The 26,670-nt window shown below is 44.5% G+C and overlaps 1 protein-coding gene across 2 annotated transcripts in view; it reads right to left on the bottom strand.

Moving 5' to 3' along the window:
* Nucleotides 1-23,527, bottom strand: part of Dtd1 (D-aminoacyl-tRNA deacylase 1) — a 136,080-nt gene extending 112,553 nt beyond the window's left edge. For both annotated transcript variants that reach the window (XM_040746429.1, XM_040746430.1), the window contains exons 1-3: nt 23,365-23,527; nt 19,400-19,490; nt 13,616-13,851 (exon numbers count right to left, since the gene is read on the bottom strand). In XM_040746429.1, the coding sequence (XP_040602363.1) occupies nt 13,616-13,851; nt 19,400-19,490; nt 23,365-23,407 (370 nt within the window). In that variant the 5' untranslated portion in view covers nt 23,408-23,527. The remainder of the gene's footprint in view (nt 1-13,615; nt 13,852-19,399; nt 19,491-23,364) is intronic.
* Nucleotides 23,528-26,670: the final 3,143 nt, after the last annotated feature.

The following is a 26,670-nucleotide window of genomic DNA, read 5'->3' as shown; positions in this document are numbered from 1 at the left end:
AAAAAGACCCCAATGTAAAAATACAATAGTCCAACAGCAGAAGCCCCAGTGAGCCACAGCATGCTCTGCCCTAAGCAGTACCTGGCTGACAACAAAAAGATGTAGAACATCCGGCTAACGTGCTATGGGAAGACTCTGGAGCACAAAAAGATGTAGAACATCCGGCTAACGTGCTATGGGAAGACTCTGGAGCACAAAAAGATGTAGAACATCCGGCTAACGTGCTATGGAAAGACTCTGGAGCACAAGAGCATGGAGATAAACAGGCCTTATTGCATGCTACCTTTTACATTAAAAGCCAAACACATTTGTTTGCATCTCCAAATACAATAGATAAACAGAAAAAGTAACAAAATTAATTATGTGTTGAAAGCGAGGGGAACAAGGTTGGACAGGGATGGGGAGGCGGGGCAAACTTTCCATTGTGGGACTATGCATGCTTGAACTTCAGCATCAAACTACCTATTCAAACACTAATTAGAAGGAAAAATAGGACTCCAATTTCAAATCTTACTACAAATCAAAATGGTGTGGTTCTGGCATAAAGACAGAACAATGAGATAAAACTGGGAGCCTTCAAAAAGACGTTCAAAGTAAAACTGTTCTTTCTGCAGTGGATGGAGATCCGACAACTGGTCAAAGTGCAGAGAATAAGTGACTGTGGGGTCCTACTCCCAGGTGACACATCTGAAGGCAGCCCTCCACCGAGTTGGGAAAACCACAGAAGACAGAGCAGGAGAGACTGTAAGCCAGAGGGCCAGGACGCCTTTTGTGAGATTGTGTCTTCTAAAAGTGGCAGGGAAGCTACGCTTGTGAGATCTCAACAACATGGCCGCCTGAACAAGCCCTGCTTGATGACACCAGTTGACATGCCAATGAGGACAGGGGAGATTACACAAGGCCCCAATCCTAGATAAAGAGTTCCATGCAATCAGCTGACGACAGGAAGAGAATCTGTTTGGTCCAGAGACAGGCCCCCTGACATGCTATCCAATCTTAAGTGGTCAGCCCTAAACACATGCACATACAAGCAACCCTAAACAGACCCGGTATGCTGTGGGTGTACATACTGAAATAGAAATAAAAATAAATGCCTGATGCTTAGCTCAGAGGATGGGTGAAGGGCTAAACAACATAAAGAACCCATGAGCTGGGTGGAGTCCCTCGGGACGCAGCAAAGGGAACCTGATAAAAAGGCACATGCACTATTTATTTCTTCAGTAAAGTGTAGGAGTGAAGAACATAAAAAGTGACAAATTCATCAGTACTCCTGTATTTCCAGACCCTGGATCAATAAGGTTGTGAATCCTTCTCATGACTCTTGCTGAGTGAGTCTTTTTTTCTCATCCCAAGTCCGTGGGGTACGTGGACTATTCAGTGATAGACAGGAGTTTCTTCCCACCTATACCTCTTTCATTTTTTAAAATAGTGTCCCACAAGGAGTTTACTTCGAGACTCACTGTGTTACACTGCAGCTCCCATGACGAGATTTCCCCTTTCTTCCTTATCTCTTTTTTTCCTTTTTTATCTTAAATTTTGTTTTATTGGGGGGTGGGGTGCAGGGGCAGAGAGCAAATACACAGGGACAGGAGATGGGTGGGATCAAGATGCATGATGTGAAAGACACAAAACATAAATAAAAAAGGAACTAAAATAAAATAAAATAGTGTTCTTATTTCTTTAAACTGAACTGCCATTCTAGACTATGAAGAAAGAGCAGGGCTTGCAATTCATGATCAGAAGTGTGGAGGGAGCTTAGGATATGAGATTCAAAAAAGATGAAAGAAAATAAGGCCAGTAAGGAAGAGAAGCCAAGAGAGGCAGTGTGTAACTGCTACTACAACAAAATACCTGAAACATTCAACTCACAAGAAGAAAAGGTTCTTTTGACTTGTACTTTCAGGGGTTTCCATCCATGGTCTCTAAAGCCTGTGAGCCTGTGGCAAGACAAAGCATCACTACCAGGAACACATAGCAGAACAAAGCTGCTGCTCATCTCAGAGAAACAGGAAGAAAGGGGACAAGAGGTAGAGTGATGGAAGTACTTCCTGTTTTTTATTCCCCCCCCCCAGAGGACCTGAGTCCAGTTTCCAGCACCTACATCCTCAGCTCATAATTTAATTGCCCCTAACCCCAACTTCAAGCACTTGAACACCTCTCCTGGCTTCCATGGGCGCTCACACATATACATTACACACACACACTAAACAACTAAAATAAAATATTCTTTAAAATGAGAGAAAGGAGGGGCTTAAGTTCCGGTATCCTCCTCAAAGGCATGCCCCTCGGTGACCTCACTTCCTCCCACTGGCCCCACCTCCTAAAGTTCCCACGACCTCCCATGAGAGCCACAGCTAGAAAACAAAGGTTTAATATCTTTAATAAATGGGTCTTCGGGGGACATCAAGTTCCAAACTACAGAAGGAAAAAGGATGATGAGATAGCAGTCACCCACATGAGCCTGTCCTCATCTCATCACACCAAATAAGACCATGACACAGAGGCACAAAATCCCCAATGCCACCAGCACTGGACTTATGGGCACTACAGACTCTTATGTAGGTAAGAAAAGGAACTGTTGAGGTTAGGTTGGTCTTCACTATGCAAAATCAATTAAGGACATCATCAAAAGACAGGAATTAAAGATGACAGAAGGCTGGGTGGTGGTGGCACACGCCTTTAATTCCAGCACTCAGGAGGTAAAGGCAGGCAGATCTCTGTGAGTTCAAGGCCAGTCTGGTCTACAGAGTGAGTTCTAGAACAGCCAGTGCCACACAGAGAAACCCTGTCTCGAAAAACCAAAAAGAGGATAAAAGTGAAGCAGCTCCCCATTTGGGAAAAAGAAAGCTCATTAGTCATGAGCTAATGTAAGCTAAGCCTAAAAACAGAGACATACAGGAATAAATGCAAAAGCCAATTGCTGAAGAGGAAAGGAAGACACATGAGTGACAGGAAACACTGACCAATTTAGAAAAAAAATGCATCACACATCTGTATCAAACTTGCACACAGGAGCATGTGCCCATCCCACAGTCAGCCAGCCTTGCACTCATGAACAGTAAAGACCAGACCCACGCTGTAATTTTCTAAATTTATATTCAGAATAATGACTTTGCCTCACAGTTCTTGCCAAAGCCAGCATCTGCTGAAAGTTCACTCATGCTGCTAAAATGATGTAAGTAGTAAGAAGGGTAGGAAATTAGACAAATCCATAGGCATTAACTACTAACCACAGAGCAAGAACTAGATGTGGTCTCCTGGCTCCTAGCACCTTCTCCTTGCATTATGAGTCTGCAGGAGGCCTAGACATAATGGATGTTCCATGCAGGGCACAGAGCTGGCCAATCATAAGCTGTCACCTCCCCTAGTGCCTGTCCATATTGCTCTAGCTCTTTACCCATAACAGATAAGAATCTACAGCAAGTGCGTAGGGAGGTCTTTACACTACAGTAACTTCTGATTTGCCTGGGAGGCCTTCTTAGGCCGTGCTACACATGACTCAGCGCTTGAATTAGAAACTTGGAAGGATGGGCCCTTTCTTTTCAACCATTTCATGTTGGTATAACATTTATTTTTCCACGACTATAAAACAATGTCTATTTAGCACTCAACTTAGAGAGTGTTCCATGCCCCCTGCCAAATGTCCTTTCAACATTCGTCCCAAGCTGGAGATCCCTGAGTGGCAACAAAAGCCACACTGACTTAGTTCCAGCGGCCACTCAGCCAATCTGGAGCAATAGTTGTCAACCTTCCTAATGCTACAACCCTTTACTACAGTTCCTTATGTTGTGGTAACCCCCCAACCATAAGATTATTTTCATTGCTACTTCATACCCGTAGCTCATTCTAAAATGAGGTAAGCTTGTCAAACTTGTACATTAGGGCTTTGCCTCTAAGTAGTCATCTGAAGAAGAGTCAGACAGTAAGAAAGCACCAACATCATGAGCTGTGAAATGAAAGAGATGACCCTGAACAATCTGACATTACTTCCTGCAGGGGAGATCTAACTTCCTCCGAGGAGAGCTGGGAGACTGCTGGGACCAACTGTATGTGGCAGAATTAAAGCTGTACTGCGTTCCAGGCCTGGCACTTCTGTTTCCTGTCTTAGGGGACCTGTTCTCAGAATCCTTGCTCTAGACAAAGCTAGCACCACATTAGAAACCCAAGTACACTGAGCTCACCTGCTTCTGAGAAGTCCTGGCAATGCAAGAGGCCCAGGAGGATGAGGTGAGGCAGGCATGACCCAAAAGAGGAAGTAGATAACTACACAAGAACACCTTAGCAGGAAGGCAAGCAGGGAACAGGGAGGATGGACGGTGTGCATACCCAGGGTGCTCACTGGAACACACCAGAAACCTTTCAGTGACTCACATAAACACACACTTCTGAGAGCACAGTTGGCATCTTCCCTTATCCTCGGGTCTTAGTTTAAACATCTTGGCTGTTAACAAATATAGAAGCCAAGCTGTCATATTTCCGACAATGGTTTTCAGCACTGTAGTCTCCTCAACTCCTCTGTCTACAGCTGTCTCTGAAGTTCTTGGAACTTTCAGGCCAAAAACACATGTGCCAGTGTGGCATGCCGGCAACTTTCCTAGAGACTTGGCCATGAGCTCTGTGGTTCCGTGAGCAGAGGTACACCCCATTCCTCCTGCTCCGGTGTTCGTCCTCATCCTTACCTCCACTCCAATGCAGAGGGGCACATTGGCATGCTGCCACAGGAGTCACCAACCATCACAGTTAGCCCAGTGAGTCCAGTGAGGGCCTGCAGAGCCCTAGAAAAACCTGAGCTCTGCTCTGAGGCTGGCCTGTCCAGTGCCCTGGAACATTACAGCAGATAAGAGGCCCACAGAGTTGGGGAGGAGACACAAGGAAGAGATTTCCGATTTCTGCACATGACCAGTCACTAGTAGCCCAGAAGGCCATGTTCAAACATGCCATGTAGTGTAATAAGTCAAGAAGGGCCAACAAATGAGCTCAACAAAGAGCATCAAGAACTAAGCCTGGGGGCCCTTGAGGAAGACAGACACAGTCCCATACCATGCCTTTTGGCTTGGGTGGGCAGAAATCAACCAGCAGCCACCCTACACACATCCTTACAGTGAGCAAGTACAGGGTGGGGAACTGGGAGACAGAAGAGACAGAATGGTTCATGTGCTGTGGAGAGAGGCGGATCTTAGGGTTTGAGGGTGGTGAGGAACAGGCTGACATTGATGGCCTGCTTGCTGCCCAGGTCCATGGTGATGTCCAGGCATGGACTGCTACCGAGAACTATGTTGTGGGCAGTGGCCCTGATGCAGTAGTGAGGGTCTGTGTTGATGTCTGTAGCGCCTGTTACCTCCTAAGGCCCTACTGACACCCAAAGTCTGGGCCACCACCTGTGACCATGTTGGTGTCTAAAGAATATGCCCCCACAGGGGTCATGCTAATCTAGAAGGCCTGCACTGCCACCCGGGACCATGGTGACATCTGGGCCTGGAATGCTGCTGAGGACCATGTCTGGCCCTGCTGCAGACAGGCTCTGTGTTGATGAGTTCGTGACTCCTGTCACCACCAAGGGCTGTACAGACGTTGGAAGCATGGGCCAACACCTGAGGCCATGTTGGTCTTTGAGGATCAAGCTGCCCCCAGAGCCTTAAAGATCTGGGTGACCTGTACTGTCACCTGGGGCCATGGCGTCATCCGGACCCAAACTGCAGGCAAAGGCCTTGTCTGGGTCTGTGGCCCACCACAGTCAGGGTCTGATTGATGTCCATGGCTCCTCTTACCATCAAAGGATGAGCAGATGCCCAGGGTCTGGACTGCTACCTGGGGACATATTAGCATTTGGGAACTATGCTGGCACTGGGGCCATGCTGATTTAGGTGACCAGTGACGCCAGCTAGAGCAGCAATGACATCCAGGCTTGGGCTGATAACAAGGACCATGTCTGGGTCTGTGGTCCTTTCACAGCTGGAGTCTGTGTTAATGTCCATGGCCCATGTTGCCACCAAAAGCCACAAGGATGCCCAAGATCTGGGCCACTACCTCTGGTCATGTTGGTGTCCAAGGTCTGAGTCATGGCCAGGACCATACAGACCTGAGTGGCAAGTGCTGCCACCCAGGACCATGGCATTGTACAGGCCTGGGCTGCTGCCAAGGATCCATGTGTGGGTCTATGGCCCTGCTGCAGCCATAGTCTATGTTGAAGTTCATAGCTCCTGTTACCACCTAAGGCAGTGAGAATAGGGGTGCACAGAGCTGGCCCCGCCCCTCACTGACTGCAGTACTTGGGAGATTGGGCTCTGCACCTTACCTGGCAACACAGTAGACTATCCTCATTGGCGAGGGGCGGGTGAGGGGGTGAACCGGTCCTAAGAGCAGGAGAGTTAGGAGAGCTAACCGCACTATCTGTTACATGGTGGTGGGGGTAAAGGTGGGATAACCCTGCCACCCCTCGACACCTACTGCAGGCAGCAAAGGCTGGTTCCTGAGTCATAAGAAAGGGAAAGTGACCCTGCCCCTCACTGACTGCAGCACTCAGGAGAGTGGACCCTACTCCTCGCCTGGGCAGTGCACTAGAGCTAACCGTGTTGGCTGGAATGCAGGTGAGCCATCCCTGAGGACACATCAAGAGAGCTGCCACCCCCTAGCCCCCACTCCCTCACTCTAAAGTCCCCTACAGCAATCTGGAGAGTGGGCCCTGCACCTCTGGCAAAACAGTCAGCTGGCCCTGGTGATGTGGGTGTCGGTGAGCCAGACCACAACACATGAGAGCAGGAGAACCTGCCCAGCACCTTGCTGCCTGCTGCATTGTGTGAGGCAGTCCTGGAGAGCTCCCCTGGGTGGCAGCAAGGAGAAACGCTGGAGGGCTGACCAACCCAGCTACCACCCAGACCCAGAACCAGGGCTGTGAATTTGCCCACCCAATACCCATCTCATCTATGAACTGCAGGAGTGTGAGAAGGGGACGAACCTGCTGATCTAAAAATGCAGGATCTCCATGACGCAGGATGACAACAGGATAACAACAGGATATCCAAGATGAGGGTCCATTATCAACAGTACAGCAGAAGTCAGCGGCCTCAACCAGACCAATGGCTCACAGCAATGCCTTACAAGTAACAAAAACAAACTCACTGGGACACACGACAGCTTCCATGCCAAGAATTTTTTGTTTGTTTGTTTAGTTGTCTTGGGGTTGTTCTTTTAATGCTTGTTTTGTTTTGGAGAGGTCATAAGGGCAGACAGCAGATGCAAGGGGATAAGGAGATGAGTAGGATCAAGATGCATGGTGGGAAATCCACAAAAAAAAATCAATAAAAAAGTTTAAAAAATAATCAAGAACATATCCAGGCCTCCTTAACACCTATGCCTGCTCAAGGTATGAGCTCCCATGACAACAGTTTCTAAAGTGAGTATTTCTTTATACCTAAAGAAAAAAAAGAATACAGAAGCCAGAAGTGGTGGCAACCACCTAGAACCCCAGAACTTGGGAAAGGAAGGCTGAGACAATAAGATCACAATTTCAAGGGCAGCAAAACCATGTATATAAATAAACAAACAAACAAACACTAAAGAGTTCATTTACCACTCAGGCTACATCAAAGCAGAGGTGAGTTTCTTAGGCAATGAGGTCCATACAAGAACAAAATGACCATCTGCAGAGGAAAAGAGAAAGTTCTCAGCTTGGACAAAAGCTCCCACAGTATTTTATGAAAATGACAAGGAAGCAACTCCTGCTGGCCAGCACAATCACAAGTCCTCAGCTGACCAGAACAAACACAAGTCCTCTGCAGTTCTTTGGGGGGGGGGGTGATGTTTGGGTTTTTGGGGAATTGGGTTTTTTGGGGGTGTTTTGTTTTTGTTTGGTTTGGTTTGGTTTGGTTTCATTTTTGGTTTTTCAAGACAGGGTTTCTCTGTGTTGCTATGTCTGTCCTGAAACTTGCTCTGTAGACCAAGCTGGCCTCAAACTCACAAAGATTCTCCTGCTTCTGATTCCCGAATACTGGGATTAAAGGTGTACACTACCACTACCCAGCTTAGCAGTTGCTTCTCCTCCCATTTTTCCCACAAGCTCTGGGAGTTTCAGCAGTTCTAAAGAACACAAAGCTTTCAGAACAGGTGCCATGGCAAGGACTAGCCCCACCCACTCAGGGTCTCTCTTCCATGCAGAGTGTAAGCTGCATTAGACAAGGACAGTCTCCTTCCTGCTGCACTCTGCACCCAGCCCGGGACCAGGTCTGCTGTATCAGTACCTCACTGATAGAGAAATCACAAGAGCTACCTGAGTGGAAACAGTACAAACCCCTGCAGTAGGAAGAAGACTTAACACCCTGGAAAACATCACCTCTCACTTAACAGACAAAAAAGGCATATTTTTACAAAGACTTCATGAGGTTCAAACCCTTCACTGAATTCCCTGAGCACAGCACAGAGGGCAGAAAAGTCCCCACAGACCTGATGAAGGCAGAAGGATAGGAGAGAAGGCCCGAGAAGCCAGGTGTGCATTTCACAGTGAACTGATCACATCAGTGACATCAGCCTCATCAGCCTCTAGGGATAGATAGATGCTCACCTATCCCTAGAGGCTCTGTCCCAGGCTCTGTCATTCACTGAATAGCTGCCCATGGATTACCTGATATATACCTCAGCTTCCTCATCTGTAAAATGTAGGTCATATCTTGTCTACCTAACAGAGTTGTGTTAATCCCAAAGATGGGAGAAGGACCACCACCCAAATCATCATGGCCAAATTAATTAAAGCAATCAATTAATTAGGGAAAGTTTTTTTTATTTGTGAACACAGCCTGCCTCCCCCTAATGTGAGGCTTGAGAGGTCAAACTTGGATGTGAGGAAGGTTTTCATAGCTCAAATGTAGGGAGTTTCCAAATGGCAGATTTGGGAGGCAAAATAGGTATGGTTATCCTAGAAGAACATGATCACAAGTTAGTCCTAATGACCTCCTGAAACAAAGACATGGTTGCAATATGAGCATAATAAGGTAGACATAGCAACCCTTTTGAAACAAAGGTGGGATTGCAAGATAGTTATAAACAACTTTTTGAAACAAAGACATAAATGCCATTCCTGGAACAGGCAGCACAGAACCATTTGTAGTTAAGGTTACAGGCAAGCATAACCCAATCCTTGAGATACAAGTCTTATCATAAGCAGGAATGATTGTTTGTCTTTATCATAAAATGGCCTTTAAACCTAAGATGGAGACGGACTGGTTCTTCATTTGTTGTGAAAATACAAGTGGGTAATCAATGGGAAGTGCTTACTCTGCACAGGACCTAGAAGATCCAAAGCCCCAAAGAAGAGATGCAGTTTGGCATGCTATGAATTGACTTCTACTATAAAGTGGGAGTAACATAACTAACTTGCCTGTGGGGTCAGCCATTCTATGTATATCCAGGAAAGAGCTCAAGGTTGCATCATCAGCACAAACAATGGAAAGCGAGACAATAGACTTCATTGCCTGGCACATAACCACGGCAGGACTGAGTGGCAAGGGCTACTGGCTATCAAGAAAACATATGTAATCCAATGGACACTTGCTGGGAATGGGAAGGAATAATTTATAAATGTAAAATAAATGATCAATCATGAAAGGAGAAGGAAGTGAAAAAGTGTTAAAACTAGTTAAAATACTTTCCATTTCAAAGTTGCTGAAGCAGCCCTGAAAAATGCTAAAATAAAGAAAATGTATTCAGCAATTCGTTTGCATCCTCACATCTCTTTAGCTCAAGGGCTTCCCATGAAGCCTGTAGCCAAATTCTCAAAAATAATCAAAGGCAGTGAGCATGGAAAACACGCTGCACTCTTTCTACTGCAGGCTGGAGAACTACTGTCAGAAGACAAGGTCTGCTGACAAAACCATAGCCGTTCCAAAAATCCAAGTTGCAGGGATTTTGGTTAGACCGCTGCACTTTTTGATTAACAATGCATTTCATGTTTCCTGAAAGTAATTAGTAACCACATCCCATGAGTTTAAATTCTGACCCGATAAAAAAATGACACTGTTTACAGCACACTACTTCAGGCCCTTCATATAATGTCCTGGATAAAGATCTATACCACTTCAAAACTAAAAGCATCTAATAGTATATGAAGCACTCCTCTCTAAGGACTGGATGGGAACTGCTATACATTCAGTCAAGCATGTCATAAGCAATGTTGATGTTCCCCCATTGAAAGTGCCCCTGAAAAAGCATCCGAGATTTCACAGAAACGGGATGAAACCTCGAACATCCCACAGCAGGGAAGACAATGCTGACATTTCCCAAGCCTTGGCACTGCGAAGAAGTAATTCCTCTGAGGACCTGCCCTAACCACTCACTTAATGAAGAAGCCTATTTACAGCAAAGGTAGGTCAGAGGACCCCAGAAATGTACCCATGAGCTGTCTCGTGAATGGAGTTAGTTCTACACGAGGCCATTTCCAGAAGAGGCTGAACTATCCTCCTCTATCTGAACCCAAGCAAGGGCTGGGATTTGATTTTTAAAAATACTGTGTGTGTTTCTTCATGACAAATGGACAGATGTTTACAAGGAAGAGAATAAAAAGAAACACACTCACATGCATACAATAATAATAAGAGATAAAGATTTGGAGCTGGAGACGGTCAGCAGAAAATGGCCAACTTCTTCCTCACCCTCCTGATCTGAGACAAAACCCTGGCAGCTTAAAACAAAGGCTTTGTAGCCTCTGTCTCCCACCAGCAGGCCCCATGCTGATTGGCTAAGGAATTCAAGGCCTGCTCAGGACTGGTTGGAGGGACTCTAGCCCACTAGAGCATGAGCTCTGGGAGGCTTCGCCTTTCTCCCCCATTCCCTCTGCCTTGCTAAAAACCATTAGATTACATTCCTAAAGCTAGCCACCAAGGTCTAATCCCTTTTTTGACCACTTCCTCCTCCTGATGCTAACAGCCAAAGTCCAGCAATCAGAACCCCACTTTGGCTGACCTAATTAACATGCCCAATTAAAATTAAATACTTCATCCTAACACCGGTTTCCGCCCTTAACCTTTATAAACCACCATTTGCCTGTTCCATGTCTGTCTTCTCTCTATACAGAGGCAGTCCTTTGTCCCTCCTGGACAAATATCCCTGCCCCTTTGCTGTAAGTCAGGTAAACCACGACCGCCTCTCACCCACCTGCTCTTGTGTATGTACCCTGGTCCTTTAAAAGAAAAACTCCACCCACTCCTGTTCTCTCTTTCCGCTGTTCCCCTGAAAAGGCAAACAGGGCTTCTCCTGTCTCCCTCTTCTCTTCTGTCCTCTCTCTGTCTCTTTGTCTCTTTACGTCTTTTCTCTTTCCTTCCCTTACTTTCTCACTTCCCCCTCAATAAAACTTTCAACATGAGTCCTGTCTACAGGTCTCTGTTTCCCACCCGCCCGCCATCCATCACCCGCTGTGCCGCAGGTGCTACCATTTTGCCGCTGTATGCCTAACACCCTTAACCTCGTCCCCTTCCGCTTCTCCCTCATCCTCTATCTCCTTTACCTTCCTGGCCCATTCCAACACGGGCCTCCCCTTATCCTCCTCTTAAGAATGATACCTGCCCTAAGGAGAGATACTATTGCAGCCCAGATACGGAGATGTGATGGACTTTGACGATCCCCCATGGAGGGTCTCACTGTCCCTGGGGAGTGGGTGGGGGATGTGTTGGGGGTCGTGGGAAGCATGGAAGGATGGGAGGGCGAGGGAATGGAGGGATGGATATGTAAATAAGAGTGTCTCAAAAAGAAAAAGAAAAAGAAAAGAATGACACCTGCAAGGTCATTTGCTGTTGTTTATTTCTACCTGAGTCGGAAAGCAGCCACTTGAACTTTTCTTCCCTACTTACTAAAGGGTCTCTTTGTGAAAAGTGTTTGGATGCAATTTATGCCTAATCCTGGGTCTGGGGGGAAGCCCCGGCTGTCTGGACGATCCCTTCACCCAGCACACACCTGGCTCTAGAGGGGTGCTGCTGTGTGGGAGTCCTCTTCACCCAGCACACAACAGTTCTTCTGGGCCAAACAAATCCTAGTGTTTGTCAAAGTCGCCAATCCTAAACTAGGGAAGGAAAACCCTTCAGAGGTTTTAAACAGCCCCACCCGGATTCCCCCGCTGCTTTAGAGAGGGTCTCTTTCTCTGTGCGCCTCTATCAGCCCCACCCGGATTCCCCCGCTGCTTTAGAGAGGGTCTCTTTCTCTGTGCGCCTCTGTGTGCATGGCACGCACGCCCTCAATCAGCGCCTTTCTTCCGCTCCTGATTTTGACTTCGGTGCTTTGATTTCTCTGCTGCTACCTGTTGTGCTTCAGATGTTTCCTGCTTTTTAATTCTTTAGCAGAGAAAATGAACCCAGTCAAGACCTCTAAACTGGGTCACAGCCATGTTCACCATCGTCGTGTGGTGAGGAGATCCAAACTCAGGTCCTCTTGCTTTCACAGCAAGTAGGCACTCCCACCCACTAAACTCTCTCTCCAGCCTCAGGATTCTAACCTTTAAAATAAAAACAGGCCTTTTTATACATATGTATATGCACACATTTTTATACACATGTGAATACACACACATGTAAAACGTGTGTGTGTGTGTGCGCATGTGTGTCTGTGTGTCTGTGTGCGTGTGTGTCTGTGTGTGTCTGTGTGTGTGTGTTTCCCCTGAGGACACACTGAGGACACACTGGAGGGTGAACTGGCTGACCCACAGTGCCTTATACTGCTTTTATCCATTATGCTCTTGAACCAGCGTCTCCCACTCTTGTCCACAAACACACAAAGGCTATATCTTATAGATATGGAGAATGGTAGATAGGTAGATAAATGATAGATATAGAATCTCAGAACTTTTCATACTGATTACCTGATAAATACCACAATATTCTACATATATTAAACCAAATAAAAATAAGCCTACAGGGCTAGAGAGAAGGCTCAGGGTTTAGGAACTTTTGCTGCTCTTGCAAAGAACTGGAGTTCAGTTCCCAGCATCCATGTCAGGCAACTCACTGTGTTAATTCCTGCTTCAGGGGATCTGACACACTTCTGACCTGTGTGCACACCTGCACTCCCATGCATATGCCTACACACACACACACACACACACATAGTTTTAAAATAAACTTTTTAAAACATTGTCATAATTAATTTCACTGTTTGATGGGAGATGTAATTCTGTAAATCTGTATCTTATTGGTTGTTGAATAAAGCACTGTTGGCCAATAGGGAAGCAAGATAGGTGGGACTAGGAGTCAAGGAGGATTCTGGGAAAGAGAGGCAGAGTCAGACATGATGTAGCCGCCATAGGAGTAAGAGGTCCGGACCCTTTCTCCAGTAAGAGAAATACTTAGATTAACAATTATGGGGTAATTACTTAAGTCAGAGCTAGCCAGTAAGAAACCAAGCAAACAGCCAACAGCTTTATAATTAATATAGCATCCTGTGTGTTATTTGGGGGATTCAGACAGCATGGCAGGGCCCAAGCGACTGGCAAGGAAAAGACTACACTCTACAACCGTTTCTTTTTATTTGAGGAGGGAATGTTGTTTTGATGCAGGGGAACTGAACCCAGGACCTTATTTGCTCCAGTGTCTTTTTCCAGTGTGAGCCCACCCAGGGCCTCACACAGCGTGAGCCCACCTACCTCTGATGAGCTCTGGCCTGTAGCTCTTGCGCAGCTGTTCCAGGAAGCTGTTGTAGAAGCTCTCCGCCTGCTCTGTGGGCATCGCCAGGTGGAAGTCGGGCTTGTTCCCCTTGAGGACACACTGGAGGGTAAACTGGCTGACACACAGCACCTCGTACTGCTTATCCATCACGTTCTTGGACCAGTGTTTCCCACTCTCATCCTCAAACACACGCAGATTTAAAATCTTTCGAACCCTATGGGGAAAGAGAGCAGTGAGAGCTACTGAAGAATCACAAGACTGCCAACATACTCCATACTTCCAAAGAAAGAAGCACAGGTGACTCCATCACTCACAGAAGCTACTGAAGAATCACAAGACTGCCAACATACTCCATACTTCCAAAGAAAGAAGCACAGGTGACTCCATCACTCACAGAAGCTACTGAAGAATCACAAGACTGCCAACATACTCCATACTTCCAAAGAAAGAAGCACAGGTGACTCCATCACTCACAGAAGCTACTGAAGAATCACAAGACTGCCAACATACTCCATACTTCCAAAGAAAGAAGCACAGGTGACTCCATCACTCACAGAAGCTGCAATATGGGCATGTTAGTGAGCCATGCCTCATTTCTTCACCTGTGCTCTCAATAATAACAGTCCTGCTTGAAACGCCTGTTCTGTGACTCTTTTTTCACAGCCCTTCTGTTTCAGAGCAGTCATCAGTGGACTTAAGACTACAGCCACCAAAACTGCAAGAAAGCTGTAGAAACTGCAGGGGAGTTCTGCTCCTCACACACCTTCAGGCTCAAAAGTCAAGGTGGAGTGTGTGGTCCAAAAGAACTAACAGGAAAGGAGGTACAACCACACACGCGCACGCACGCACGCACCCCATAACCACATGGAACACAAAAACTACAGACAACAGCTCTCTTCCACCCCTCTCTGACACAGCACAAAGTAGAGCCTACTAAAGTCAGAGGGATCTGAGAATTTCACCTTCTAGCTCAACATAGTAATGCTAGCATTGATTTTATAAGTATTTTTTTTCTTACTCTCTAGTATCTGATCTCAATTCTTTGCATTTATGGCTCATGATGGTTTTGTTTGTCTTGATGTATTTTTCAGTTAGAATTGTTTTGTGTGTTTCCCTACCCAGTTGACTGTATGACATTTTTTTCTAGACTTTTCACCCTTATCTCATATACTTTCCCTCTTATTCCTACATCTTCTTTCTCTCATCCTTATTCCTTCCTCTTTTGCTTAACTTCAAACTTCCACAGCTTTAAATCTCTAGAATCTGTGAGCTCCAACAATATTCCAACTAATCCCCCCTTAGCTATTACTTACCTTAATGTTTTTTCATTTCAAAGTCAATCTAATATTCATTCCTGTCCTTGCCCATATACCATATGGGTATATGTTTATGCATATACCCATAGATCTGTGTGGGTCCCAACCTTGATCACAGAAACTTCTTTTTCAGTGGGCAGCAGTCAATGAAAGTCTAATGACTGATCAAAGTGACAAGAATTCGTGGCTATGAAGGTTCAGCCCTAAATAAGACATCTATACCAACTATCCCTTCAAGACTCTAGGAACACTGCAGGGGAGGAGGTAGAAAGAATACAAGAGCTGGAGGACAAGGAGGAATAACATGAAATACTGTCCTGTGGACACGGCATGGATGCTATACTCATAAGTTTACAAGTGTTTGGTCATTTGCACAAGATAAAGCCAGTCAACAGCATTAACAGTGGACATGCTCATAAGGCCCCATTCCTCTCTGAGGAGTTACTGGAAACTAGTGGTGGTGATCGTAAAGAGGGAACTAGTTTTATTTGGGGATGTGGCCATTGATATATTGCCCATGCTCTAGATGATAGATAGACCCATACCCATGTGCACACAGGTAGCACTAACTGGACTTACAATGCTATGAAAAGTTTTTCAATAATTTAAAAATAGCCAGGCATTGGTGGCGCACGTCTTTAATACCAGCACTCGGGAGGCAGAGGCAGGCGGATCTCTGTGAGTTCGAGGCCAGCCTGGTCTACAGAGAGTTCCAGGACAGCCTCCAAAACAATACAGAGAAACCCTGTCTTGGAAAACCAAAATAAATAAATAAAAATAATTTAAAAATAAAAGATTATAGCCACCAGTTTCTGAAACTTCAAGTTTGGGTATATGTCTGAACATGTGTCCAGTTCTAACTTTTTATGGAAGAATTCAATCTTTACACAGAAATGAACTACCTATTCAAAATGTTGTTCAGCAAATACTGAGAGAAAACTCATGTGTATTGCAAATATCAAGAACATTTAGGAAAAGATACTTGCTAATGCTCACCTTCTAGTCCATCTTTACTCCTTTGTGACTTCTACCAACCATAGAGTCACTCTCTCCAGGGACTCATAGCACCCACGCCAGGCTGAGACTCAGGGAGACAATATTTATCCTCCTTCCTGTCTTCCATTCCAATCTCTCTAGACTTACCCTTTGTCCTGCTCTAGCTGCAACCAGGAGTGCCTCCTCCCAGACCACCTCCAGCCCCTAGGCACTCAGCCTCTTGGTGCAGACCCAGGGATCCCTAGTTCTTTCCTGCTGCCCCTTTCAGCCTTTCCTTTAAACCTATGTCCATTGTGACTCCCAGTGACCCACTCTTTCCCAGGGACCTCACAGCCACCTACCTCACTTGACTTAGGACCCAGAGTGAACAACAGCAACCAAAGAAGGGACCAGATATCTACACCAAGAAACACCTTAAATGTCAAACTCTAGATGTCTTGATCCCAAAACACAAATATGAACAACCTAGCCAATATGCCTCTTCCAGAAGTCAGCAAACTATTACAACAGGCTCTGAGGAAAGCAATTAGCTGAGACATAAGACAAGAACCTCAAAATAGCAATTGTGAATATGTTCAGAGACCTTAAGGAGGGTGTGAATAAATACCTTATAAAGACTGTAAAGACAGGGGGCTGGAGAGATGGCTCAGAGGTTAAGAGTACTGACTGCTCTTCCAGGGGCCCTGAGTTCAATTCCCAGCAACCACATGGTGGCTCACAACCACCTACAATTCAATCTGGTGCCCTCTTCTGGCCTTCAGGCAGAACACTGTATATGTAATAAATAAACAAATCTTTAAAAAAAAAAGACTATAAAGACATAAAGAAACAGTTGGATAAAAAAAATGAAAACAGTTCAAGGCATAAAAGTGGGATTTAACAAAGAAATAAAATCACAAAAGAAAGCATAAACCGAAATAAACCAGAAAAGGAAAAATTCAGTATGTGAAAAAAAAATCTCAGAGGTAAGCCTCACCAGCAGACTAAAAGACATAGAAGAGAAAATTTCAGGTCTTGAAGACAAAGTAAAAGACATAGATAGCTCAATCAAAGAAAATGTTAAATCTTAAAATAATCTAGGCACAAAACATCCAGGAAATCTGAAGCACTATGAAAAGACCAAACCTATGAATGTTATCTTTATATAGAGGAAGGAAAAGAAACACAGGGCAAAATCACAATTTTTTTTAATCATAGGAGAAAATTTCCCCATCTAAAGAAAGAAATGTCTATGATGGTGTAAGAAGCCACCAAATAGACAAGAACAGAAAAGAAACTCCCTATGACATATAATAATCAAAACACTAAATATACAGAACCAAAAAAAAGGACATTAAAAGCTACAAAGGGGGGGCTGGAGAGATGGCTCAAAGGTTAAAACTCCTCTTCCAGAGGTCCTGAGTTCAATTCCCAGCAACTACATGGTGGCTCACAACCATCTATAATGAGATGCCAGAACACATGCCAGAACACGATATACATAATAATAAATCTTTTCAAAAAAAAAAAAGCTACAAGGGGGGAAAAAAGTCACATATAAAGGCAGGCCTATTAGACTAACACCTGACTTTTCAATGGAGACTCTAAAAGCCAGAAGGGCCTGGATAGATGTTCTAAAAGCTCTAAGAGACCACAGATACCTGGCCAGACTACTATACCTAGCAAAACTATCAATCACAGTCAAAGAAGAAACAAAAAGATTTCAAGATAAAAACAAATTTAAAGCCAGGCAGTGGTGGACACACCTTTAATCCCAGCACTCGGGAGGCAGACGCAGGTGGATCTCTGTGAGTTTGAGGCCAGCCTGGTCTATAAGAGCTAGTTTCAGGACGCCTCCAAAGCCACAGAGAAACCCTCAAAAAACCAAAAATAAATAAACAAATTTAAGCAATTTTTAAAAAAGATTTATTTATTTATTACATATACAGTGTTCTGCCTGAAGGCCAAAAGAAGGCACCAGATTGAATTGTAGATGGTTGTGAGCCACTATGTGGTTGCTGAGAATTGAACTCAGGACTTCTGGAAGAGCAGTCAGTGCTCTTAACCTCTGAGCCATCTCTCCAGCCCCTAATTTAAGCAATTTTTGTTCATCAATTCATATCCAAGTAAGAGAAACTAGAAGAAAATTTTCAATCTGATGGGAAAAACAACTACAATAAAGAGGAGACAAAGAATAATAATCCTAGAACAGTAAACCAAAGGGGGCAACCCCCACACAAAAATAACAAATAACAGGAACTGATAAATAGTGTTCATTAATAACTCTCAATGTCAATAGTCTCAATTCCCCTATAAAAAGATATAGACTAACAGACTGGATTGAAAAACAGGATTGATCTTTCTGATACATACAAGAAACACTTCTACATCATGAATGGGACATAGCCTAAGGGCAAAAGGATAGAAAAGGTTATTTCAAGTAAACAGACCCAAGAAGCAAGCAGAGTTTAACATTACTACCTTACTATGGCAGGGAAGGCATGGCAGAGCAGGGCAGCTCCTGACATGGCTAGCATGTTTCTCCTTTTCTTCCATCTGGGACCCAGCCTATGGGATGGTGCTATCTATATCCACTAAGAAGCCTTTCCCTTAGTTACTCCTCTCTGGAAAGACACTCACAAACATACCCAGAGGTGTGAGTGCTTCACTAATCTCCTATGAACATCTCAACCCAATCAAACAGATGATCAAGATTAGCCATGCCAGCATTAAGGAAATCTAGACCCAGGACCAATTATTACCCATTCTACTACATTGGAGCTCCTAAGGGACTCACTCTATAATACCAACACCTCTGAAAAATCAAACTACCCTTACTAGTCATCAAAATCTTAGTAGGGACTAGGTTCTGAGCCTGACTTTTAATGTAATAACAATGGGGCAATAGGACAGAGCTATAGTGAGACTCTTGAGCATCAAGGAGCAGCATCTGAACTGAATATAGTATGTGGTGCTAGGCAAGAAGCAGTTACAGATAAAGACTGACCTATTAAGACAGCCAGCCTGGAAGCAGCATGGTACACTCTCTTGCCTTGATAAGCAAAGCACCACCTTCAGAGGACCCAGCCCAGATTCTAATTCCAGTTCAGGTTTTCACTGGACAAGTTGTTCATGCCCTAGAACAAAGGAAATGAACCTGAGTTCCAATCCTTTCTTATATGACCAGTGAATAACTGGACATTTTGCTTAACTCAAGTCATATTGGTCCACTTTAAAGAGAAACATTGTCTGAAGAGGTGATGACACGTGGGGATAAGGGAAACTGGGGTCCTATTCCACCTGCTGACAGTGACTGAGGTTGGGCACAGTACTCTCCTCAGTCTTATCTGCATGGAATAATGGTTAAAATCAACACAGACTTGGCTTATAAGCACAAAATATTACAGGCGTGGCCAGGATGACCAGCACACAGCTCATGACTTAGCAATGACTTAGAAATCTAAATCTTACATGTGCTCCAGTTCCTTCTGTGAATCTTCCACGGAAATACCCAGCAACACACAGATGCCCCGTCCAATGGCACTTATCTGCTCTCCTCCAACTACCAGGAACCAAAAGGGAAAAAAGACACAGATGTACTCAGGCATCATGAAGCATTTTTCAGTCACCCTATGACCAACCTTAACATCACACATCCTTCTTACAACTTCTTTGATTAAAGTCAGTGAGTATATGAGCCAATAAATGCCATCCACTCTGGTTTCTTTTTTTTTTTAAGATTTATTTATTTATTATGAATACAACATCTGGCCTCCATGTATGTCTGCAGGCCAGAAGAGGGCACCAGATCTCATTACGGATGGTTGTGAGCCACCATGTGGTAGCTGGGAATTGAACTCAGAACCTCTAGAAGAGCAGTCAGTGCTCTTAACCTCTGAGCCATCTCTCCAGCCCCCAACTCTAGTTTCTTATCCAGAACAAATGAGAGCTGGAAGGTGAATAATCGTTGACCAGGATTTTAGCACCGGATTTTATCTGCAACTTTGGGTAAATGCCTAGAACTTTCCACAGTCTCATACATGCTTCTGAAAATGAGAACAGGGATTTCCTCCCCAAGAGACTCCAGCTCGGCCGGATTAATTCTCAGAAAGGAGATCCGATCAGCAGATCTAGTGATGCAAAACGCACATGGCACAGAATGGAAAATGTTCATGGCATATAAACAAATAAGTTTTTCATGCTGACTGCAAAGGTGAATTCACTATTCATAAGCACTGTGGCTTACATGTTAAGTGTCACTTCAGAAACTGCTGGCATCTCCCAGTGTGTTACCAGAATGGCATTCTGAGCCAATGAGCTCTAAATCTTTTGAATCATATAACCTTTGTCCATTAAAAAAAAAAAAACTCTAAGAACACCATCTAATATCTGTGTACGTCTTTACATTCAACTGTATTCCCTACTACCTTTAGCCAATATCTTAAACATTGTCATGACATATAAATTAATATTCATCATTATGATGGTGAAATTACATCCACATTTTAAGTAACAACCTTGATAATTTTCTCCTTTTTGCCCAATTTCATTGTATTACTGTTGGTTTTCGTTTTGTTTTGTACTGACCTAACATTCCTGTCAGGAATAGGCATCAATAGGTTTCTGAATGTGCAAATACCAAAACTTAATGCAAAACCAGACATACAATGTGTCCAATGTGCTTCTGGCTGTAGACAATCATGCTGCATCACTCCCCTATAATGCGGCCTTGGTTCTGAACACACAACACGCATACATACCATGCAACAATAAACACTGCCCGAAACACCTCTACTCAGATTTGAGACTATCACATGTATGAGTTGTATTCTTTTTACAGTATACACCAAGTTTTATGCTCTTACAGAAACATTATGGCATATAGAAAAGAATGACTTTTAATGATTCCTAGCGTTTTTCTTCAGCATGTAAGTATCAAAGTAATGGGGCAGGCAAGCATAGGGACCAGTTTAGCAAACTGAAATGCCACTTGGTTTGGACTTTGTATACACTCCTCCCTGAGCAAAATACCTTACAACCCTTTAGCAGCCTAGGACTCCATCTGCATAGATTGTATATATAACAACTTTATCTTTGAATCGGGGTGACTTATTTACATGATTACAATTGACTGACTTTTTAATATTTATCTATTTATGTGATTTGGATGTGCCAGAGGACAACTTGTAGGAGTTGGTTCTCTCTTCAGGTACACAGATTTGGTAAATGTTTTTGCTGGCTAAACCATTGCACAGGCCCTATATAATTGCTTCATACAATGGAAATAAGTTGCTCCCCTTGGCAACTTCTTGATAATGTCCCATTACAACTCAGACACAACCTTGGCAGCTACAGGCATTGGGCCCATCCACTCTAGACAACTGTTATTCAGGTCACTTACTAACTCTTTTTTTTTTTTTAAGATTTATTTATTACAGTATTCTGCCTGCCTGCATGCCTGCAGGCCAGAAGAGGGTGCCAGATCTCATTACAGATGGTTGTGAGCCACCATGTGGTTGCTGGGAATTGAACTCAGGTCTTCTGGAAGAGTAGTCAGTGCTCTTAACCTCTGAGCCATCTCTCCAGCCCCCTCACTTACTAACTCTTATCCTGAATTGTCTCATTAGGTTAAGCTCAGGTCTGACCAAAGGACTCCCTAGGGAAATTCCAAGAGCATTAGACATTCATGCAAGTACCAGCCCAGGGCCTTGCACATGCTATGCCAGCACACCCCCAGGTCTTGGTTTTATAGGACAAGGTTTCATTATATAGCTCAGTTTGGCCTTCAATTCACTAGGTAGACCATGCTGGAGACTCCACCCTCTGCCCCCAGAGAGCTGGGATGACAGGAATGGGCCACCAAGCTACAACCAAAGATACATTTTCCAAACTCCAGATCAGCAGTATGGAGGGCTCAAGGGATCAAAGCTCAAAATTTAAGCATGTTGGTGATGACCACATAAAGTAGACAAATTCTCCCTAAAAGTGCCAAACAATCTTTCATCAATGAATTTTCCAAGCTTTCTTGTACTTGAATATTTACTGAAATGTTACTAAAGTCCCATAAACTCCAGTCCTGTTCTCCTCATTAATCCAGGATGGTTCCTAAAACCAAAGTTAACAGAGCTGCTTGCAAATCACTAAGTGGGACTCAAAAGTGGACTCTCGGAGCCTACACATGTGGTATAGGTACTTGGTGGAGGAGGGGTCTTGGATTCAGATTTACACTTTGTAGACTAAAGGTCGCATATCTGTTATAAAATAAATGGCTTGAAGAAAAAGAAATCTCTATTACTTGAACTGAAACTTTGGGAGGGGAGGGTGTTATTGGGTTCCTTTTGTTGTCCAATTGAACTCCTGGGCTCAAGTGATCCTCCTGCCTCAGCCTCCAAAGTAGCTGTGATTACACGTGCTTGCCATGGCATCTGACCTAAAAATGCAATTCTGCATATATATAATTAACACTAGATAAGTGATGGCTCAGCAGGTGAAGGCACTTGCTGACAAGCCTGATTCCCTCAGCTGAATCCCAAGGACCTACATGGTAGCAACATCTCTAAATTGTCCTCTAGCCCGGGCACCAGTGTTCTGTTACTCGAAGAAACACACACAGACACACACTAAATAAATAAATGTATTTTTTTTACTTAAAAGACCATAAGTGTGGCACCTGTTGTTTCAATTTTTTAAATACTTTTCAAATAACTACAGTAGGAACAATAGCCATCTGGATCCTGGTTGCTTCAACTAGACTACCACATTCAACCAATGACTATCAGTTGAACGTCTTGGCACATTAATTAGTGGAAAAAAGAAACATGCCATCCTGAATTCTGTGGTTCTGACTCGTGGCTGAAGGAAGGGTTCAGAGACTGACATCTGTACCTAGTTGGGATGCCTTCATGTATTTGCACACAACTGTTAGTCCTTAAACAATGAGCAGTTCTTCATCTGTGCATTTTATCATGAGCCAAGTATCTTTAAAAAAAGAAAAGATGCAAAAGGGGGGATGCTAAATTACAACATTTCAGATAAGGAGGTGGGAAACGGGGGAGTCCGCTCCAGAAACGCTCCGTGTGTTGTTTGTGCAACAGTACATTCAAGAACGGGCCCTAGGGATGCTCTCAGATTCTGCCACCTTGTCTGTACGACACACACACACACACACACACACACACACACACACACACACACACACACACACACACACGAAGATGACATGATTATAATGATGATGACGACAATGATGAGGGTTTATGCTGCACCCAAAGCACGGAGCCTGAGGCTGTGAGAGGCCAAGCACGTGCCAGGTCTTCTCGGCCACGGCGCTGGCTGGAGCTGCCCGGCAACTCGGGGCTGCGGGGAACCCTCACACGGAACAGCGGGTCGCGGGGGTCAGAGGCTGTTCCTCCCGGGCCCGGCCCCGCCCGACTGACCTGTGACGCTAGCCTGGGTGACGCGCTGCACCACGGCCTTCATGGCGGCGGCTGTGGCTACAGGGACAGGCCGTGTGGACAGACCTTGCAACTCCGCCGGCAGCTCCCCGGCCGGAGCCCTCTACCGGTAACACCCGGAAGCGCCCCGGGAGGACCCGTCCACTAAGCTGCGGCGCGCCCACGTCGGCCACACCTACCCACCAATTGGTCACGCCCAAGTCAATCACGCTCACCTGCCACCTACCTATGACCTCGCCCATCCGTGGTAGGCCCCGCCCCATCTCAGCTGAGCTCCATTCTAATCCCTTAATATAGTCCCAAACTGGCAGCCCAGACTCCACTATACCCAGACACACCTTAAATTCTGCTCTAGTTTCTTTCTCCCTCTACTTTGCCCTGAGTCCTTTTCCTCCGATCCCAGGTTTCCCAAAAATCTTCAATTGTTCTCCAACCTCAGCAGCAAGCCTGTTGCTAAATACAAAAGGATCTGCTGCTAAAATAGCCATTTTGGGCTCTGAAGACATGTCACGGTAGTAGATAGGTATATGAGTGTAGAAGTCTAATTCCTTCCTAATACAAATCTAATAATTAGCTCTATTATATGGTTGTTAGGAAATTTGAATAAAATAAACTGTAAGGGTGCTTAGAAGGCCACAAAAAGCCACAGCTATTACTATAGCAAGTTTTCATTACTAAAAAATATCTTTGTAGCTCAGTGGTAGGTAGAACACGTGTTTATAACGAAAACAACAAAGATATGGGAGAAAGGGAGGGAAGAGAGAGAAGAGAGCATCCCAGCTATTTGGGATGAAGCAGGAGTTAAATCCCTGAGTTGAAGACCACCAATGTGAACAATATGACACTCTTCCTAGAAAAAGAAATGGGGATCTCAGAAAAGGTTCGCCTAGTTCAGAATGTCTCCCCTTTGAAGGCCTCTACTAGCATTGGTAGGTTCAGAAAAGCATTTGGTAAAAAGCAAGGAGATGTCATTTGGCCAGAAGACTCCAGGGAATGGTGACCCCACATCAGTGATGCAAGCATTCTGGAGGCAGAAAGTTCAAGGCCAACCTGTGATACAGAGTGAGACTTTGTCTCAAAACAAAAAAGGCCCACAAACTTGTATTGTTGTCAGATGTCCACCTAAGAAGACTGCTCAGACATGGGTTTAAGCCAATAGAAAGTCTTTATTAGCCAGCCACAACTACACTGGGTATTCAGGATCTCAATGCAGTGCTGACCCTTTTTCAGGGTGAGTTTTGTTTTTTGTTTGTTTTTGTTTTTCTTACATACATGTCTGTGCTCGGGTGTCAGGTCCCCTAGAACAGGAGTTGCAGACAGTTGTGAGCCATCATGTGGGTGCCGGGAATTGAACCTGGGTCCTCTGGAAGAGCAGTCAAGTGCTCTTAACCACTGAATCATCTCTCCAGCCCCAGGGTAAGCTTTTAAGCACAAAAAACATATTCTAGGTTGATATACTTCAGTTAATAGTTAGCCCAAAGTGAATTACTGAAGCCAAAAAGTAAGGTTAATACATTTAGAGACTTTTTCAGAATTATGAACTTCAATGGATTTTGGCAGGTGATGCTGCCTACATATTGAGTTTTATGGCCTGAATGGTACTTACCATCATCTTGTCAATGTGTAAAGGTCTGGGTGCCTACTAAGGTCTGGAAGCCTATTACAGTATTCTTAAATATTAAATACTGAATGCAAAAATTGCCTTATTAAGTTGTCTAAGATACCAATAGCAGTAATGAGATAAATGGACTTCACATGCTTTCTGATACTGGACTGAAGGACATGATAGTAATTCTGCAACAACAAAATTCAACCTGGGGCTAGAAATGTAGCACAGTCGGTATAGAATTTGCCTACCATGTATAAAATCCTAGGTTCAATCCTCAGTGTTACATAAACCAGGGATGGTGGCACCTACCTGGAATACGAACACTGGAGATAGAGAGGCAGGAGGTTAAGTTCAAGAACAGAGCTATACAGCAAATGTAATGCAGGCTGGACTGCATGACACTCTATACCTAAATCTAATTTTTAAATATATATAAACTAGGAACATTCAACCAAGTAGTCAATTTTTCACACCCAGGCAAAGAAAGTCTAAAAACTGTTCCAGAGTAAATAAGTTAAAAAAGACAGGAGGGTCAAAGAGATGTCTCACTGGGTAAAGGCACATGTTACCAAGCCTGATGACTCAAGTTTGATACCCAGGTCTCCATAAGGTAGGAGAGAGAACAATTCTTGTTAGATGTCTGCTAAGCTCCACAAACACCATCACATCAATGGTGTGACTGAGACAATATATGAGGCCAATGGCAGTGGGTGCAAGTTCTAACACTAATGCCCATTCTACATGGAGAGATACCTTGCCCAGCCTAGACACTGGGGTGTGGGGGTGGAGAGGTGCCTTAGTCCTGCCTCAACTAGATGATGGGCCAAACTTAGTAGACTTTCTAGGGGAGGCCTTATTCTCTCCGTGGAGCAGATGGGAAGAAGGGGGGAGTGGAGAGAGTGGGAGGAGGAGGGGAATGGAGGGAGTGGGAAGAGAGAAGGGAGGGGGAACTGGGATTGGCACAAAAAAAAAAATAAGTTAATAAAGCACCCACTGGTACCTGGTAGAGGGCTGCTTTGAATTCCCCAACTGAACATGAAGATTTTACTCAGTCCAACCTTAGTGGAACTCCTAAAGTACTAATAGCAGCATGAAAAATATGCTATATAAGTTCCTTGCAGAAAACTTAGCTTATAGAAGCTAAATGTAATCTTCATTATCAAGGCCAGAGAGATTACTCAGTAAGTCAGGGTGTTTGATGCTTGGATCCCATGTAAAAAGTCTGATGCACAAGCATGTGTTGAATCCCAGCACAGCTACAGCACAGACAAGAGACTCTCCCAGAAGCCTGCAGTACAGCTAGCCTGGGGGACACAGCACGGCAACAAAAAGAGATCCTGTTTCAAACAAGGTGGGAGGTTAGGACCAGGACCAGAATTTAAAGTTGTCCGCTGACCTCTCTGCCTATGCTGTGGCATGTCCCTGCCCTCATGTACAAATATGCATGCACACACCAATGGTTTTAAGATTTGTTTTTATTACTTTTACTTACATGCAGGTGTGTGTATCTGCAAGCGGGAATGTGCACTTGAGTGCAGGTCCCCGCTGAGACCAAAGGCATCAGATCCCTAGAGCTAGTTATAGGTGACTAAAGTGCCTGATGTGGGTGCTGAGAACTGAACTCTGGTCCTCTGGAAGAGCAGCAAGTACAGGGTTTTTCTGTGTAGCCCTGAGTGGCC

The sequence above is a fragment of the Mesocricetus auratus genome, unplaced genomic scaffold (genome assembly GCF_017639785.1).
Source record: "Mesocricetus auratus isolate SY011 unplaced genomic scaffold, BCM_Maur_2.0 Super-Scaffold_100004, whole genome shotgun sequence".
Classification (NCBI taxonomy): Eukaryota; Metazoa; Chordata; class Mammalia; order Rodentia; family Cricetidae; genus Mesocricetus; species Mesocricetus auratus.
Note: the sequence above shows the minus strand (reverse complement) of the source record. Positions and strands in the feature narration are given on the sequence as shown.